General features: G+C 43.4%; 1 protein-coding gene across 1 annotated transcript in view; it reads right to left on the reverse strand.

Annotated features, from left to right (window-relative positions):
• TUB (TUB bipartite transcription factor) overlaps positions 1 to 16,752 on the reverse strand; it is a gene marked incomplete at both ends in the record, with an annotated part of 75,612 nt that overhangs the window by 36,329 nt on the left and 22,531 nt on the right. The window contains 2 exons of the mRNA XM_083363116.1: positions 4,223 to 4,385; positions 6,193 to 6,244. Of these exons, the coding sequence (XP_083219242.1) occupies positions 4,223 to 4,385; positions 6,193 to 6,244 (215 nt within the window). The remainder of the gene's footprint in view (positions 1 to 4,222; positions 4,386 to 6,192; positions 6,245 to 16,752) is intronic.

Below are 16,752 nucleotides of genomic sequence, written 5' to 3' on the forward strand. Positions count from 1 at the left end.
ACATTGCAAGTAATCATAACTTCTGGTTATATCAAAACCAATGGTATCTTAATATGCTAGGATTTAGTAGCTAACCTTTAACACTGGCTTACTTCAAAAACATTAAGTACTGTATAGTTCCTTGTAATTACTAGTCACCAAACTATATTTAGCGATGGTAAAAGGGCAAGAAGTGGGTGCATGAATCTATTGCTTCATGGTTCTTATTGAACAAGTATCTGATCGTTCAAACTGAACTTATAAGTGATTATAGGAATATTTTCTTTCTCAGCATTCCAGAATTAAAGCTGGTGAATCCTAACAAATGTCAAACATTCATTAAAGCATGTAATCTGCAGACCTAGTTACATGTGTTGCTACTCTACTTATTCTAAGACATACACAAACTTTTTACAACTGCCACTTGTCTTCCTATTATATCAGTAATTGGATTCTTTAATTAGCATTTAGCCAGGAGCTAATACTGTGAGCAGCAGTTTGAGGAATTAGTATTAAAGAGAAGGAATTATTTCGAAGGTTATTAAAGCTTAAGTTTTCATATGTATATCAGCAAGAATGTGAGCAATCCACCTGTCTTTTTATGATCCAAGGTGGATCTTAATGATTTTATACAAAAGAATAGACAAACAAAATTGTGGTCCAGTCCCAAGTGTTTTGGACCACAATTCCCAAACTAAAGGTAACAATGGTAACTGGGACCAGAATTTCTGTTACTAAGCAAAGTGGTCGTAAAGCATGATGTTATGAGTCAACTTCAGTTAACAACAATCCTGCACTTCTAGGTGCCATTGTAACCCCAGGACTGAGCAGGTCTCTAAGTTGGAAGATGTAGCAATCCCAGGTAAGATGGCCAGAGGATGCTGTGGGAGATGCCAGGGGCAGAAACTAAAGCACAGACAAGTATCACAATGGTTGGGGTGTCACATGTAGGCACTATGGAGTGCAGGTGGGCAAAAAAGCAGCGAGAGTCAGAGTGACTTCCTGCTAGCTTCCCCACTGACTTTGTTTGTGGGAAGCTGGCAGGGAACGTCAGAATTGCAATCATCTGACTGCTGCTCACTGCAACATAATTGTGAGCCGGGCACTGAGCAATCACATTACCACAGGGATGCTGCAATAATTGCAACTACACAGGCCAGTCATAAGTCTCCCTCATTCAGTGCCGCTGTAATTTTGAATGGTCACTGACCAAGCAACTCAAGGAATACTTATAATTAATACTGTCATGTTAGCTGTAGTTTAGCGAGAGGCAGTAGTTCAAAGCATTTGAAGAGCACAAAACATCCTCTTTTAGATACTTAAAATCACATCCTTTGTGATAAAAACAACAAAATGAGGCTTTCAAGTGGGCTTCTGCAGGACTGCGGTGTGGAGGAAGAGGAAAGGGAATGACCAAACATCCATGATAAAGTCATGATGAAACATGCTGAGTTCAATGCTGTTGACCTTCTTAGCATTTCTCCTGTATATTTGGGTCCTCCACCTATTCTTGCATTGTTCTTGTTCTTGCCTAACTTCTAGAGCAAAGCCATCAATAGTGATGCAATGATGGATTTTGTTTATCAGCTGGCTTGTCATAGAGCCTGATATGTATTAACATTAATATTAGCTCTATTATATTAATGTATCATTTTGTACTATTTGTTACTACTGTGATTTGTTTTACTATATTCAAACATTTATCAATGAATGGTTTATCAAAGCAGCCTCCATAGCCAATGCAACAATAGCAAAGATACAATAATATACAGTAAAACAGATTTACAATAAAAGTGCTTTAATCAGATTAAATATCAATATCATTTGCTACCTACAGTTTCCTGTGATTCAGGTCATAGTAAATTGCTTAATTAATAAATATAATTATTGTGAATATTTTACTCTGCAAAATAAAAATGCCACTTCTAACCAGAAGTAAAGCCCCAAACTGAGTTTAGTGAGGCTTCTGGCAGGTCAATAGAGAGAAAATTCTAGCCTAATTATATAGCTTTTGCGATTCCTATGGTCCAGTTTGTAACAAGCCAAAGATGTTCTGAATTGGTATTTCTTATTTTAGAAATCCCCCAGTACAGTGCAATATAATGCATAGTGTGGAAAGTATAGTTTTCTTCCATGACCAAAAGATACCCATTTGTGACTGCTGGTGAAACTAAAGGCACACAATGTAGCATCTGCAGACAAAAAGACAGCTATTAATTTGAGTTTTAAAAAAAAAACAACCTTCCATGCATCTAGCTTTGCTGATAAATTCTGAGTGAACTTTGGCAAGCTCCAAGGAAGCTAATTATGTCATAGTTTAAAAGCCATTCTTCTGAAGAGGTGGCCTTAAACCAGAATATAGAAATGATGGAGGGAAGCAACTTGGAAGACTAATCAATGGGACTATTGCTAGATTCCCATTCCAATTAGTGTTATATTGTTAGGTCCGAGAATGACACCTAGAGATATTTCTGAGCAGTTTGTTGTTGTTCGCCTATAAGAGAGAAAAATCTTGCCAGACTGAAGTACTTAACTGTGTAACTATTAGATGCCCTTGAATGTCTAGGTGGGGAAGAGGAGCGCCTTTTCCTTTTCCTATATATCAAAGATTCCAAGCTCCAATATTTTTCCTGCTGTCTCCCTCCTGTGATTCTAGACCACATTCCACCTCATATATTTTAGTATATTTTGATACAAGAAAAATATTTTTCTTGTTTAAAAAAAATAATCAAGGATTCCTTGATTCCTTCAACAATTTTGAGATGTGGCACAATTCCTTTAGTTGCCAAGTTCAAGGAACGCTACAGCAGGGATTGTATGTGGTGCAGGCCTCCACCCACATGGAGAGATCCTTAGGAAGATCAGCCTGCAATCAACCTGACCAGTTTCAGGCCAAACAGCTTTACAGCCTCAGGCAAGCTATGGTAGGGATTCTCCCTGTGCTTATTTCTTGATAAAGGGGTAAGTCTCAAATGGCTAAAACAGAAATGGTAAACATCTGTGCCCACAATATAGAATACTCCATCCAGAATCTTGTGTAAACACTGCATAATCTAAGCCTACATAATTTATAAACTGACTGCATAAGGAAAGTCCCACAAAACAAGTGGATTTTGGGTTACTGCATTCTATTAGGTTACTAGTTGTCGTCTTCTCCTTCTTTTCTTCCATCTTTCTCAACATTACAGCATTCTCCAGAGCCTGGCTTAATATATCTGAAGTAAAATAATCTGACCCTGATCATTTATATCTTGAGCGAGAACTCTGAATTGATTTGTTCAACGATCTGCTTGTTTGTTTTCTACTAGACTACAGCTTATTAATAAAAGCCTTTGTTCCCTGAGACAATCTGAGGGAGAAAAAAAAAAGAATCTCTATGAGAGGGACAGAAGCATAAATAAAACATGATTTATGCTGAGTAAATTAGTACAGAATCCAATTACCCTTTGCCGAGCAGGGTATGAATTTATATGAATTCATTCTGAACTGCATAAAATAAATGATGAGGCCTGTGTGAAGCAGCAACGCTTCACGGAGCTGCCTCAAGTTAGATCAAAGGAATGATCTGATTTGTGGCAAGATGCTCCACCTCAGCAGCACTCATCAAAGGAAGGTATGTTCTTTCAGACGGCTGCTTTTCCAAAACTGCTGGAAGGGGTGTCTTTGTACCTGTGCAGATTGACAGAGGCCTTCCATGAGTACCAAGCACCTCAATGTTTTATAAATGTTTTATAACCAGTACAAGTAGTCCTCAACTTACAACAGTTTGTTTTAGTGACCGTTCAAAGTTACAGCAGCACTGAAAAAGTTACTCAGGATCGTTTTTCACACTTATAACCGTTGCAACATCCCCATGGTCACCTGATCAAATTTCAGGTGCTTGGCAACTGACTCACATTTATGACAGTTGCTGTGTCCTGCGGTTACATGCTCACACTTTCTGACCTTCTAACAAGCAAAGTCAATGGGGAAGCCAGATTCACTTAACAATTGCAGTGATTTTTTTTTTTTAGTTTTTAACAAATGTGGAAAGAAAAGTCGTAAAATGAGACAAAATTCACTTAACAAATGTCTCACTTAGCAACATAACTTTTGGGCTCCATTATGGTTGTAAGTTGAGGACTACCTGTATTAACTTTGTATTAAGTTAAAATTTATTCTTATTTTGTAAAATGAAATGATTCTCAAGAGACATTTATATTTTGCCAGTCCACATAACACTGTTCAATAATTTGCTATATACCATGATAGATAGTGCTGCTGTTACTATTGAGGTAAGACTCAACCAGTGGTGCTTGTTCTTCAGATTGTTTCATTCTACGGGTCCTTGTGCGGCTGTCTACATTGGACTGAACCATCATTGGTTCCTGACGTTTCTTCTTCTGCTTCTGTTCTAGCAATGCTCTCTACAAAGAATACAAAGAAACAAACAAAAAACCCAGTTCAAATGCTATAGCAGGATGGTAACCGCAAATATAAAGTTTGTTATTTATCATGATTGATGCATTGAAACAAATGTTATCCTGTTTGATTTTAATACTATCAAAGCATCATCACTTGCTAATACCTGTGTTGTGTGAAAATAAACACTACTTACAGCAGGGGTGTCAAACTCAATTTCATTGAGGGCCGCATCAGCATCGCGGTTGCCCTCAAGGGGCTGGGTGGGTGTGGCCTGGGTGGGTGTGGCCTACTGGGTGGGCGTGGCTAGAGTGCGTATGGCCTACTGGGTGGGCATGGCCAGCTCTACATCGTTTGCATCAAGGGTGCCTACGGGGGCCTGGGCAGGAGTGGGGCCAGATCTGGGGGTCTCTGGTAGAAGGAGGGTCTCTGGGCCAGGGCCAAGGCAGTGGGGGCCATTCCCTCACTGTTTCCAGGATGGCTTTGCGGGCCACATGAAACCACTTCGCAGGCCGGATCCGGCCCCCGGGCCTTGTGTTTGACATGTCTGACTTACTGTATTAAAGAGAAAACAATTGAAAGCTAGATGTTTCGAATAAAAACAAGAACAGGAAGCCCCTCAGAAGTAGGTGTTGTATAGGACTGTACTCCTTTACCCACTTAACTGGAATCAATCTAAAAATATGGTACAAAATTATGGCTATCTTTCCCAGTAGGCTTAAAATGTAAGTGTTCCATTTCATGAATGTAGCATGAATTGTCAAGATTAATTCCTAGTTGAGATGCAACAAAAAAATTTTTTTTTAAAAAAGGAACAATATAGTGAACTCAGTAGACAACCCAAAAACATTCATGAAGGGGGCTTCAGTGACTCGAGTCCAAGCTCAGGGCCTTGATGACCTTCTGGCAGGAGGAACCTTAATCCAGAGGGCAGGAGTTTCAACAGAGAAAATACGCTTCCTGGGTCCTGATAACATTGTTTGAAACTTGAAGCGTGTCCACCCTGTCAGCTTGATTTGGCCACACAGATGTCATAGGAAATTAGTGAGCGCCTCAACGAAGCCTTATGCCATGCAAGGGTTTATAGATCATAAGCAGCACCTTGAATTCCACTTGGAAACAAACTGGCAACCAGTACAGCTTGCAGGACAGAGGCATTATGTAGGGACACCAAGGCATGCTGATAACTGCCCCTTCTACTACCTTCTGAAGCACTTGAACTTTCCATGAGGTCTTTAAGGGCAGTCCCAGGTAAACAGACAAGCTGTGAGGTACCTGAAGACCTTCTGATCTAGGAAAGTTCACAACTAGTTGTGGATGGAGCTGAACAAAGGCCTTCCTGAGCAAAGCTGTGTACACTCTTCAATGAGAAGATTAAGCCCCCAGCAACTTTGTCAGACCTGTCACGTTGGAGTGGATGTGAGCATTTTTATCTGCCAGATACCCAGAATGTTCCTCACAGCAGCCCTCTAGATGATCCAGTGGCCAATCCTTACCTAATAGGAACAAGCATATCCTAAACAAGGCCACTGAACGACTATCCACCGATACAATAAGGGTAAAGAAATAATGTTTTGTCACTTACTACCACAAATTCATCCCTAAAATCCCTAAATGAGCCCATGTTGGGTTATACTCGCTCTGAATTCCTTCAAGAGAAAGGATCTAATAATTCAGTCCTGATTACTCCTGTGAAAAAAATTAACTGTTTTCAATTAAATAAAATATATTTTCCTTATACTAGACAGGTCCAGGTACGTCAGCTCTATTTTTCATGAATGAAAAAGCACAAGCAACATTTTAAAAGCTCACCTGTCTGTCAAGCTTTTGTTGTCGCAGGTTGCTGCTCTCGTCATCTAAAACACTGCCAAGATAAATATTTAAAAATATTAATTTACTCACGGAAGAAATTCTTGCTATTTTCAAAAAAAACCAAACACATTAATACCCTCCATTTAAAATACCCCAATCCCATATACATTGGATTAGACGATTCCTCCCATTCTCCCTAGCCAAGTTCCAGGATAGAAAAGACTAAATTATAAAAACTATGTGCATTGGATACCAGTCTGATTCATGTGATTATCCATCTTTGGCTTGAGGAGCTTTATAAAATAGTTCTCAGCTTCAAGGAGATTTGAATTATGTATCCCTTCATGTAACACTTCTTCACTACATTCACCAGGCTCATCTATATACAGTTGTGATAACATTGCCATAGGAGAATATTTCAATAAAATACATAAGCAGAATAGAATAGAGTAGAACAGTTGTAGAATTCCAAATCAGACAATCAACTTCCTCATTAAAAGTGGAAAATGACCATGTAAACTGGAACTAGATGTATTAGATCTATGCAGTGCACTATTCAAATGTTTCAATTTATTGAAAGAGCCATACAGGAACTTGGCATACCTAACTTAAGGAAAGTTGTCAGCCAGATCCACAATTCCTAATGATCATACCTAACAACTTCATACGATGTTAAACAGCCAGAATAAGAACCGTATGGTACCACACAGTATAGGCACTGCAGGTTGGATCAGTATTCCCCAAATATCTCATCAGAAATCTGCCCTCCAGGATAGGAGTAGAACTATACTATCCTAGTAGTAGATAGTAGAGTCATGGCTTGCTTCTCTCTTCTCTGCCCCACCCCCCAAACCTTCCCAAGACAGTCCAGGAGGAGTCTAAGGCCAATGACATAAAAAACCATAGAAATATCAGAAGCACAAACATTCCCGTCTTAAGTCTCTCACATCGTCCACTAGGTCAACTAATACATCTATATGTCATGACTTGTCGTCAAATCAAATTGAAATAGACCCAGAAAACTACCCAGCTGTACTAAGAAGTGATTTACCACCACTTTCAGACCTACCTTGACTGGAAAAGATGAAACTAATCCTGGTCTAAAGTTATTTTAATGATAGGTATATAAAACTCTTTTTAAAAAAGGGTTATGTCATCATCTCCTTTAAGACAGGTGATATCCCCACCCAATGAAGAAAAATATGCATGATTTTTCTCAGCCTAGCCAGTAACAGCCAAGATAGAATTTGATGTCATAGATTCCTCCAAGCCAACTATTATCATTCAATAGTATAATTTATGCACAAGGTTCATTGTATGCAAACTTACAACAACATCACAGTGGGAATGGATTAATGTTGTAATTCCTTTCCACCGTAAGAAGAAGTAAAAGAATTTGGTATGATACTAAAAATTCAAAACAAATCAAAATAAAACCCCAACAACAACAAGCTAAAACACAGTTCGGCTATACTCCTTCTGCAGCAGAGAGACAATGGAGGTTTAATATAAACAGCCAATTTGGTGTAGCGATTAAGGCACCAGACTATAGAAACCAGGAAACTTTGTGAGTTCTAGTCCTATCTTAGGCACAAAGCCAACTGCGTGGCTTTGGGCCGCTCACTCTCTTAGCCCTGGAAAGGAGATAACGGCAAACCACTTCTGAAAAACCTTGCCAAGAAAATAGCACATAAGGTTTTGAGGAAAAGCCTATTCATAGATCTCTCACCTCATGCTTGCTTTGCATTTTGTTGGAAGTTGCTGGTACTTTCTACTGTGAAATGTGAGTTTTAGTGCATAACCAAGTTTTGCCTGATTAATGGGAGTACTTTCATGCTGACATTTAATATCACAATCTGGACCTCTAAAGCAGGGCTTTTCAACCTTTTCACCGATTCTACCATTTTTAGGATATGGCAATATTTGAGTACTACAAAAACTTGATGACCAAAAACACCCCTGTTCAAAGTTGCAATTGCAATGAAATGACTTATGACCATTTTTCACGCTTATGACCATTGCAGCATCCCCAGGGTCATGTGATTTATGTTTGGATGCTTGGCAACTGATTCATATTTATGATGATCACAGTGTCCCAGGGTCATCTGAACCCCTTTTGCAACCCTTTGACAAGCAAAGTTAATGGGAGGGCTGCTGGTGGCCAATAAGGCAGGACTTCCTTCCTTCCCTCCCTCCCTCTTTCTCATTCCCATCTCCTGCTGAAGGAAGAATTTGGGGGGAAAAAAACCATATTTTCCCTCTTTCATATATTTATCAAACAAAGAAAAGCCTCCAGACACAGAAAAGACAAGCCACTGAGCGAACTAGCTTAAAAAGGCACATTCCCCTTTAAGAATTAGCTACTGGCTAGAAAGGAAAGTTAAGGAGCCAGAACTTAAGGAAGAAAAAAAAATGTAGTAAGTACTGGCTGCTGGCTAAGGCAGCCTCCCCAAATGGCTCCATTCATAATTCAAGGAATGCTACTGGCAAAATCCATTCAGGAGAAAAATACTTCAAAATCCCTTGCAGCAAAACTTACAGCTAACAATAGCAGAGCAATAGAATCTAACACGAGACATCAGCCATCAGCCAAATAGAAATTGCCCACATTGCACAAATCCCAGAATTTCAAAGTCACAAAAGCACATAAGAATCCTTCCCTCTCCCAGTTTGTTGTTCAGCTGAAACGGCACTTTGCTTCTGCCATTAACCACCTCCTCCCTCCGTCCTGTCCCTACCTCTCTCTTTCTCATTGCCATCTTCCTCCCTCCCTCCGTGCCTCACCTCCAGATGATGATGCCTTTCTTCATTCCTCATGGAGGGCGACCCCTCCCCTGCTCCATTTCTTGCCTGTTTATTGCTGCCAGCACAGATGGCTGCCACAGAAGTTGTAGATCGGCTCATTTGATTTTGATTTCTCCTCTCCCCCCACTCTCCTCCTTCTTTCCCTTCAGTGCAGCTACAGCTGACTCCACCTCCTCCCAAGGCTACGTCTTTTTTCTCTCTTCCTCTCCTGCCCAAACTGCCTCCTTTTATAGCTTCTCCTGTCTCTGCCTCCTCTCTTCCACCTTTCTCTTCTGGGTGAGCCGGAAGTGCCGATCCTGGAGCCTTTGCCTCACCCCAGCCACTCTGCAGCTCCGGAGGGCTACCTTAAGGCAAGTCTGCACTACTTTGGCTCATTCCCTCCCCCACTACACTTGGCTGGGCAGGGCCACGTACCACCTGCCATGTGCTAATGTACCACCGGTTGAAAAGCCCTGCTCTAAAGGAATAGAATGATCGAATCAAATCAAATAATGAATCAAATAACATTGAAACTTTCTCTGAGGAGGCTCCAATCTATTTACCATGCTACCAAACTTTGCAGCTAGTGCTAGATACTTGACATAACATCATTCAGGGTTGATATAACTCACTTTTCAAAGAACAATCCCACCTTACTAAATATCTGACAAGTTTCAAAATAATTTCCTTTAAAAGGTTATGTGTTCATTTAAAGTTTATATCCTGCAGAAACAACAATGGTGAAAATGAAGTCAGAATTTGACCTAAGCGCATTTATATTATTTTAATAGATGCACTCCTCAACTTACAACCATTTATTTAGCGACCGTTTAAAGTTATGACAATGCTGAAAAAAGTGGTCTCATGGTCACTTGATCACGATCTGGGCATTTTGCAATCAGCTCACATTTAGAACAACCAGCTTCCTGAGTTCATGCGACCATCTCATGGGACCGTTTCTCAGCCAGCTCCTGACCAGCAAAGTGAGAAAGCCAGTACGGAAGATCGCAAATCATAGCCAGCTGTTGTCTTGCTTAATTATTATATGGACTTGCTTAATGACCATGGCAAAGAAAAATAATAAAATTGAGGACCCAGATTGTTGGGGCCAATAAGCTGACTTTGTAATAATGCTGCTTGGGGGGGGCCTGAAAGCCCTAATAAAGCAGGCATATACATAGAATGAAGGCTATTGCTAAGCACATTGATTTGTGCTTAGATTGCAAGCCGCCCTGAGTCTTCGGAGAAGGGCGGGATATAAATGGTATTTAAAAAATTGGGTGCAAAAAAGTCGTAAAATTGGATGCCTAACAACTGCACCACATAATAATGAATTTTCCAGTCCAAATTGTGTATATTGAGGACTACCTTTAGGGCAATTTTTGTAGGAAAGTTCAGTTGTTCCCATTGAGCTGGTGGTTAATAATTTATTTCATTTCATGGACTGTTTCCTGCAGATCACAACTGGTTTCATAGCTCATTGCCAGGAAGTTTTTTATTTTAAAATTCCATGTTTCTTATGCTAAGCCAGGACCCATGGCACGTCTTTAGAAATCCGTCACAAGACTTTTTTGCTCCTTTATCAGCATTTGAATATTTGGCAGTAAGAGCTGAGGGGGTGGGGAATCTCCTAGCAATGAAACATGACCTGGAAACACTGACAGAACTTAGAACTCTGAGGAATCACTTGTGAGAAACACGACATAGGTACAGAAGCTGCTACTAAGCACATTTTAATTTTCCTGATCTGAATGAGGAGAAATTGAGTGGTTATTTCCCATTGCTTTTTCAGGACTGAGTACTATAAAAAGAAACAAACAAAACCTTGCAGGTGATTCAAATTCCCAGATGAAGAACAAGGTCGATGCCACACTATAAACTGGAATAACAGCGCATCATTGCTTTATTAGGATCTGGAAACTGCACATTTGAGCCAAGATACAGCAGTAATGATGTCTAGCAAAACTCTTCACTGAAAAAAGCTATTGCACAACTGTTCAAAACTATAAGAAGCAAAAATTAGATTTTTACAATAATCATAAAATTATGATTATCTGGCTAGAGAGAAGTTTCCAGAAGATGGGCTCCAGCACAAGTCCAAAAGCTTGGACTCTGATCCCGATGACCAACCCAGATTGGATCCTGCAACATTATTTTGTGACACGTACATTCGCCTTCATTCATAATCATAAAATTAGTTATAGTATGGGTGGTAACTAAATGAATATTAAGGCTGATAGAAAATATTTGTAGCTCCAAGTTGAAGTGAGGGGTCCTTGATGCTCTGCGAGCTTGGTTGTTTTCTTGTAGATGTTTCGTTACCCAAATTAGATAACATCAGAACATGGTACTGTTACCTAGTTTGGGTAATGAAATATCTGCAAGAAAACAACCAAGCTCAGAGAGCACCAAGGACCGCCCCGCCCCCCCAATATACTAAGACTTTTCTGTTTTGCCCTCTTGAGCAGCCATGGAATAGTCATGTAAAAGATTTACTATTATAGCCAAAGGATAGCCATGTAAAAAGGGTATAATAAGGTCATCAACACTTTTGACTACAGGCATCCATGGGAAGAATAAGGAGGAGGAAAATGATGACACATGATTAAACAACACAGTGATTTACATACTTGTTTCTGACATTGGAAAGCAATTATGAAAAGATAGGGTACGGATCACATCACTGGGTACGTATTTGTTCATCATCGTGGCCAGTTCCAGAGGTCTCTGAGTCTGATCAAGTTTTCCTATTACCTTCAGTTCCAACCAGTTCTAGGTTTTGTAGTTTTGTTGACTGACTAAGCCTAAGCTGACCATAGCATATGTGCACCATGCTGTAAACTTGGAAAACTAATCCATACTTCCCCTCATTGGAATCTACCCTCTGAAAAACGGTAAGGTTTGGTTTATACCATAGATTACTTGACTATATTGCTAGTAGTATAACTTCTGCCAACCTAGCAGTTCGAAAGCACGTAAAAATGCAAGTAGAAAAATAGGGACCACTACAGTGGGAAGGTAACAGCGTTCCGTGTGCCTTTGGCGTCTAGTCATGCCGGCCACATGACCACGGAGACGTCCTCGGACAAGCGCTGGCTCTTCGGCTTTGAAACGGAGATGAGCACCGGCCCCTAGAGTTGGAAACGACTAGCACACATGTGCGGGGGAACCTTTACCTTTACCTTTAGTAGTATAAAGTACTTCTAACAGAAGAAAATTCAGATTTATATCAGAAATATGCTACGCTCTTTCAAGGAAACTTGTACACGTTTGCATGTCCTTTGTGCATAGGTAAGATTCTTTGAAGTACTGGAACATAATTTATTTAAAACTAAAATATTTATCAAAACTGGATACAGCTTACAATTGTAACTTTTGCTTTATTCCATATTTTTAACATTTGACTTTAATAGAACTTTACTGCCAGAAATGAATAGGATATATGTGTGTTTGCGAAAGTGCATAAAAGTTCTTTTCAGAAACACCCAACAAACACAGATAAATGTGTTCTGTACCAGCCTGCTACCGGCCCTGCAGAAAAGGCAGGGACAACCCCTTTTACAAGAAGGCAAGAGGCTGGAATTACGCCTGCCAAATGTATTGCTACAAAAACAAATAGAACAAGACACAAACCAAGAAACAGGAGCTTTTTAAGCGGTTGCCTTCAGCAAACCAGCCCTCCCACGCATTCCCTTAAATACAGTTTAGGGCGTGGCTTCTCTCTGCCTCCTTCCGAGGAGCCCCATTGCCTTCCTGTTTACTCCTGATTGACTGCCTCCTGCGTCGGGCGTCCTTGAACAGGGCCAGCTGTGGGTCATCTTCATCCACGCTGTCAGGCTCACACAGCTGGGTCTGCGTCATGACCAGATGAGAGGGGCCTGGCTGGGGGCTCTCATCAAGCTGTCCAATCCCCTCAGCAAGCTCTTCAACACCCCCCTCCTCCTCCTCCTCTGAGTCGTCCGACCCAACTGCCGAACCCACAGGCTGACCCTGAATCACAACAAAATGGCCCTTAGGTGACAAGTACAATGCAGAGAGTGTGTCCACTTCAGGTTGATATTTTCAAATCCTTTTCCACTCCACTGTAAATTTCAGGCACAGCTGGGAGTATGAAATAGAGCACTTCACACTACAGTATGTATTCAAAGCCATACCAGGTTCTGGAGAACAGCTCTTTATCTACACAGAAATCAACACTTTAGACAACAAATTATTTTGAAGCGTGAGAATCAATATTAGAAGTTCAAACAAAGTCATGACAGTTTACTACTTTACCAAGACTTCTGGCAAAAATCCCTTCACTGTGAACAATAGATATAGGAATGAAAATGAATATTTAACAATCCACTAATTCCAACAGTTTATTCTATCCTTCCCAGAACTGATACAAAGCACAATGCAAATTTAGAAAAACTTTCTCTTGCAGTTCTCCCAGGTGATTTTTACTTCTTTATTTACTGTGCAAATCCCCTTGGTCTCATGTGACAAATATTTACTTTGTGTATGGCATAATTGTGTCACCCAAAACACTCCAAGAAACCTGAACAGATGGCAATTCATCTTTTCTGCTAAAGCTGGTCCCTTTTGATATAACTGGTGAAAATCATTCAGCACTTTTATCATTTTTCCACTCCTTTGTTACAAAGATAGCTTCAGCCACTGGATAATTTTCTGTTTTACTAGCTACATCTATCAAACGGAGGGGTTTTCATGATTACTTTCCCCAAAGAATCAAGTTTTCACTTATCTTCTGTATTGTGTAAAATAGGGTGCTATTCAAGGAGAAAAAGAGCAGGATAAGGAAGGCGTATCTGACAACATCCAAGCAGGAAAATCAGATTACTTCTAATTATCCTTTGCAATGGACTTTCAACCTTTGCTGAAACTAAGACTACTAGATTATCTAGACCAGGGATTTTCAACCGGTGGTACGCGTACCACCTGTAGTACTTTGCCACTTGGCAGGTGGTACACGACTGCTAGCCAAGTGTAGCAGGGGAGGAGAATGAGCCTAAGCGAGCCAAGCCTGAGGGAGAGGAAGAAAAAAAAGGAGGGGTAGGGAGAGGCTATAAAAGAAGTGGTTTGGGTGGGGGAAGGGAAAAAAGACAACAGGAAAGGTTTAATCCGTTTAAACAAATGTAATTAGTTTTACCCTCTTTAACTGAGTCTGCCTATGGCTTTTAGAAAGTTTTCTTTGAAGGTAAACAGGCTTAATTTAAAGCTAAAGCTTTACACAATTGCCTTGCTGGAGCCTTTCAGTCTGTGATTGCAACATTGTGACACGTGACATGCCTGAAGCAGCTTAAAGAGAGAAAAAACAGAGTTTGTGTTTCTTGCTTTGCATTTGATTCCTATGTGTTTAAGGGTGCAGGGAAGGGATTGAGGGGGTGCATTCTTACTACACTGTGGAAGAGCTCAGAAGGGAGAGAGGAAGAAGGGCCAACCAACTAGCTCACGAGTCTACAAACTTAGCAACTTTAAGACCTGTGGACTTCAACTTCCAGAATTCCTCAACCAGCCTTGAGGGCTGAGGAATTCTGGGAGTTGAAGTCCACAAGTCTTAAAAGTGCCAAGTTTGAAGAGCCCTGAACTAGCTGGTAGTGGTGCATATTAATAAACATGGATTTTTTTTTTTTCCTCCCGGCTCCAAAGATGGCGGACGTGCTGGGGAGAGCTCCGTAACCCCCGGTTGTAAGGCGTCCCCCCAGGAGCCCCCCAGGGATGTCAATAGACCCCTGGGGTGGGGTGAGTATTTGGGCAGCTGAGATGGGCAATGTGCCGTCCGCGGCCGCCCCGAATCAGCTGTAGGGCTGCCGGACGTCTCCGCCCCACCGCCTGGGCCGTTGGTGGCCGTTGGCGGCCGTTTTTAAATGGGGCCATCATCCTCGCCCAGCCTCAGCCTCAGCCGCCTGATCTTCTCTGGGCGGCAGCGGCGTCTCCGATGGATCAAAGGGGACGCCGCAGACCATCTGTGAGGCGGAGGCTGCAGAAGATCAGCTGTAAGGCGGAGGCGGCGAAAGTGAAAGTAAGCACAGCAACAGTCGGTGAGAGCGCTCAAAGTCCAAGCCGGTCATCTTCCCCAGGGGGCTGGAAACAGCATCTGGGAGGCGACGGCGGCGGCGTCTCTGAAGGATCAAGGGAGGCGCCGCAGATCAGCTGTGAGGTGGAGGCGGCTTAGCAAAAGCGAAAGCGGCGAGAGCACCCAAGCCCAAAGCCGGCCATCTACCCAGGGGGCTGGAACAGCGGAGGCGGTTGGCGGTGACATCCTCGGCACACCCTCTGAGCCGCTGCGGCTGCACAGCCAGCAGACTTGCAGCCGACGCCTCCGCTCTACCTCGGCTCACTTAGCCCGCTCCCGAGCAACGGCGGCGTCTCCGTGGATCAGAGGAGGCGCCGCGGATCATCTGTGAGGCGGAGGCGGCGTAGCGAAATCGAAAGCGGTGAGAGCGCCCAAGCCAAAGCCGGCCATCGTCCCAGGGGGCTGGAAACAGCAGAGGCGGTTGGCGGTGACATCTTCGGCACACCCCCTGAGCCACTGCGGCTGCACAGCCAGCTGACTTGCGGCCGACGCCTCAGCTCTACCTCGGCTCCCCTGGCCCGCTCTCCGGGCAACGGCGGCGTCTCCGAGGATCAATGGAGGCGCCGCGGATCAGCTGGGCGGTGGAAGAGGCGGCAGTGGAGACGACGGTGACCGGGACTGCCTCTCCAGGCCCAATCATTCGCCACCCAGGGGCCTTGACAGCGGCGGTAGCGCTGACGGCGTGGCATCTCCAGCCCACCCCCTGTACCGCTGCTGCCGCTACAACCATCCTGTGCGGGGCCGGAGTTGCTGTTCGGCCTCGGCTACCTAATCTACTCCCGGATAGCGGCGGCGTCTCTGAGTGATCAAGGAGACGCCGCAGGCCAGCTTTACGACGGTAGCGGCAGCGAATGGGTCCCAACGACTCCTCTATGCTCTATACGGCGGAAGCGGCGGCAACGGAGGCGAGGACGGCGGTGACATCCTCTCCGGGCCCCGGTCGACCGTTTTTGCCCAGGGCCCTCTGACAGCGGCGGTAGCGGCGGAGGCAAGGCATCTACGACTCACACCCTGAGCCACCTCTTTGAAGCGCCTTGATCGGAGACGGCATGACACCAGGGACTCCCATACCTCTGGGAGGCCACGCTCTGGACGGTCCCCAACCAATAGGGGCCCATGGAGCTGTGGCCAGGAACAACGCCCAGAGGATCAGGGAGAGAACTGTTTGGGCGGCTGAACCACCAGAGCTGATGCCAATTAATGAATCCCTCCATCTTGCCTTCTACCCACTCTCAACCACCCTTGCCCACTCTCTCCCCACAGGACATAACGGGCCTGGGTGCAAGCCACGGTGGCAGAGTGGCTTGGCCTTACACCTGCAACCCCATAAAGGTGAAAGCTCTATGGGGTTTGCTTCACCCAGAGTACGTTCTGGACCACCCCCGGAAGCAGAGTCACAACCCATTGTGAGAGGATGAGGAATGGCCTGCTTCTGGGGGTTCGCCCGGCCAAGTGGCAGTGGCAGGGCGACGATCCAGAAACGCACCTACCCGACTCGACCCTCCTACAATTCACCATCCAGGGGACTGCCTTCCCGGAACCCCTTATGACTATGCTCGTTCAATACTCCAGCACAGTACTACACGCCCTCAGGGGTTCCCCACTCTCCTGGGTGCGACCCGCCTGCATCACATCCAACCTCGATGACGGGCCCAACCACTGGGCCTCTGAGAGATGGCCGGGCAGGGTCAGGGGCC

This window comes from Vipera ursinii (assembly GCF_947247035.1).
Source record: "Vipera ursinii genome assembly, chromosome: 1".
NCBI classification, from domain to species: domain Eukaryota; kingdom Metazoa; phylum Chordata; class Lepidosauria; order Squamata; family Viperidae; genus Vipera; species Vipera ursinii.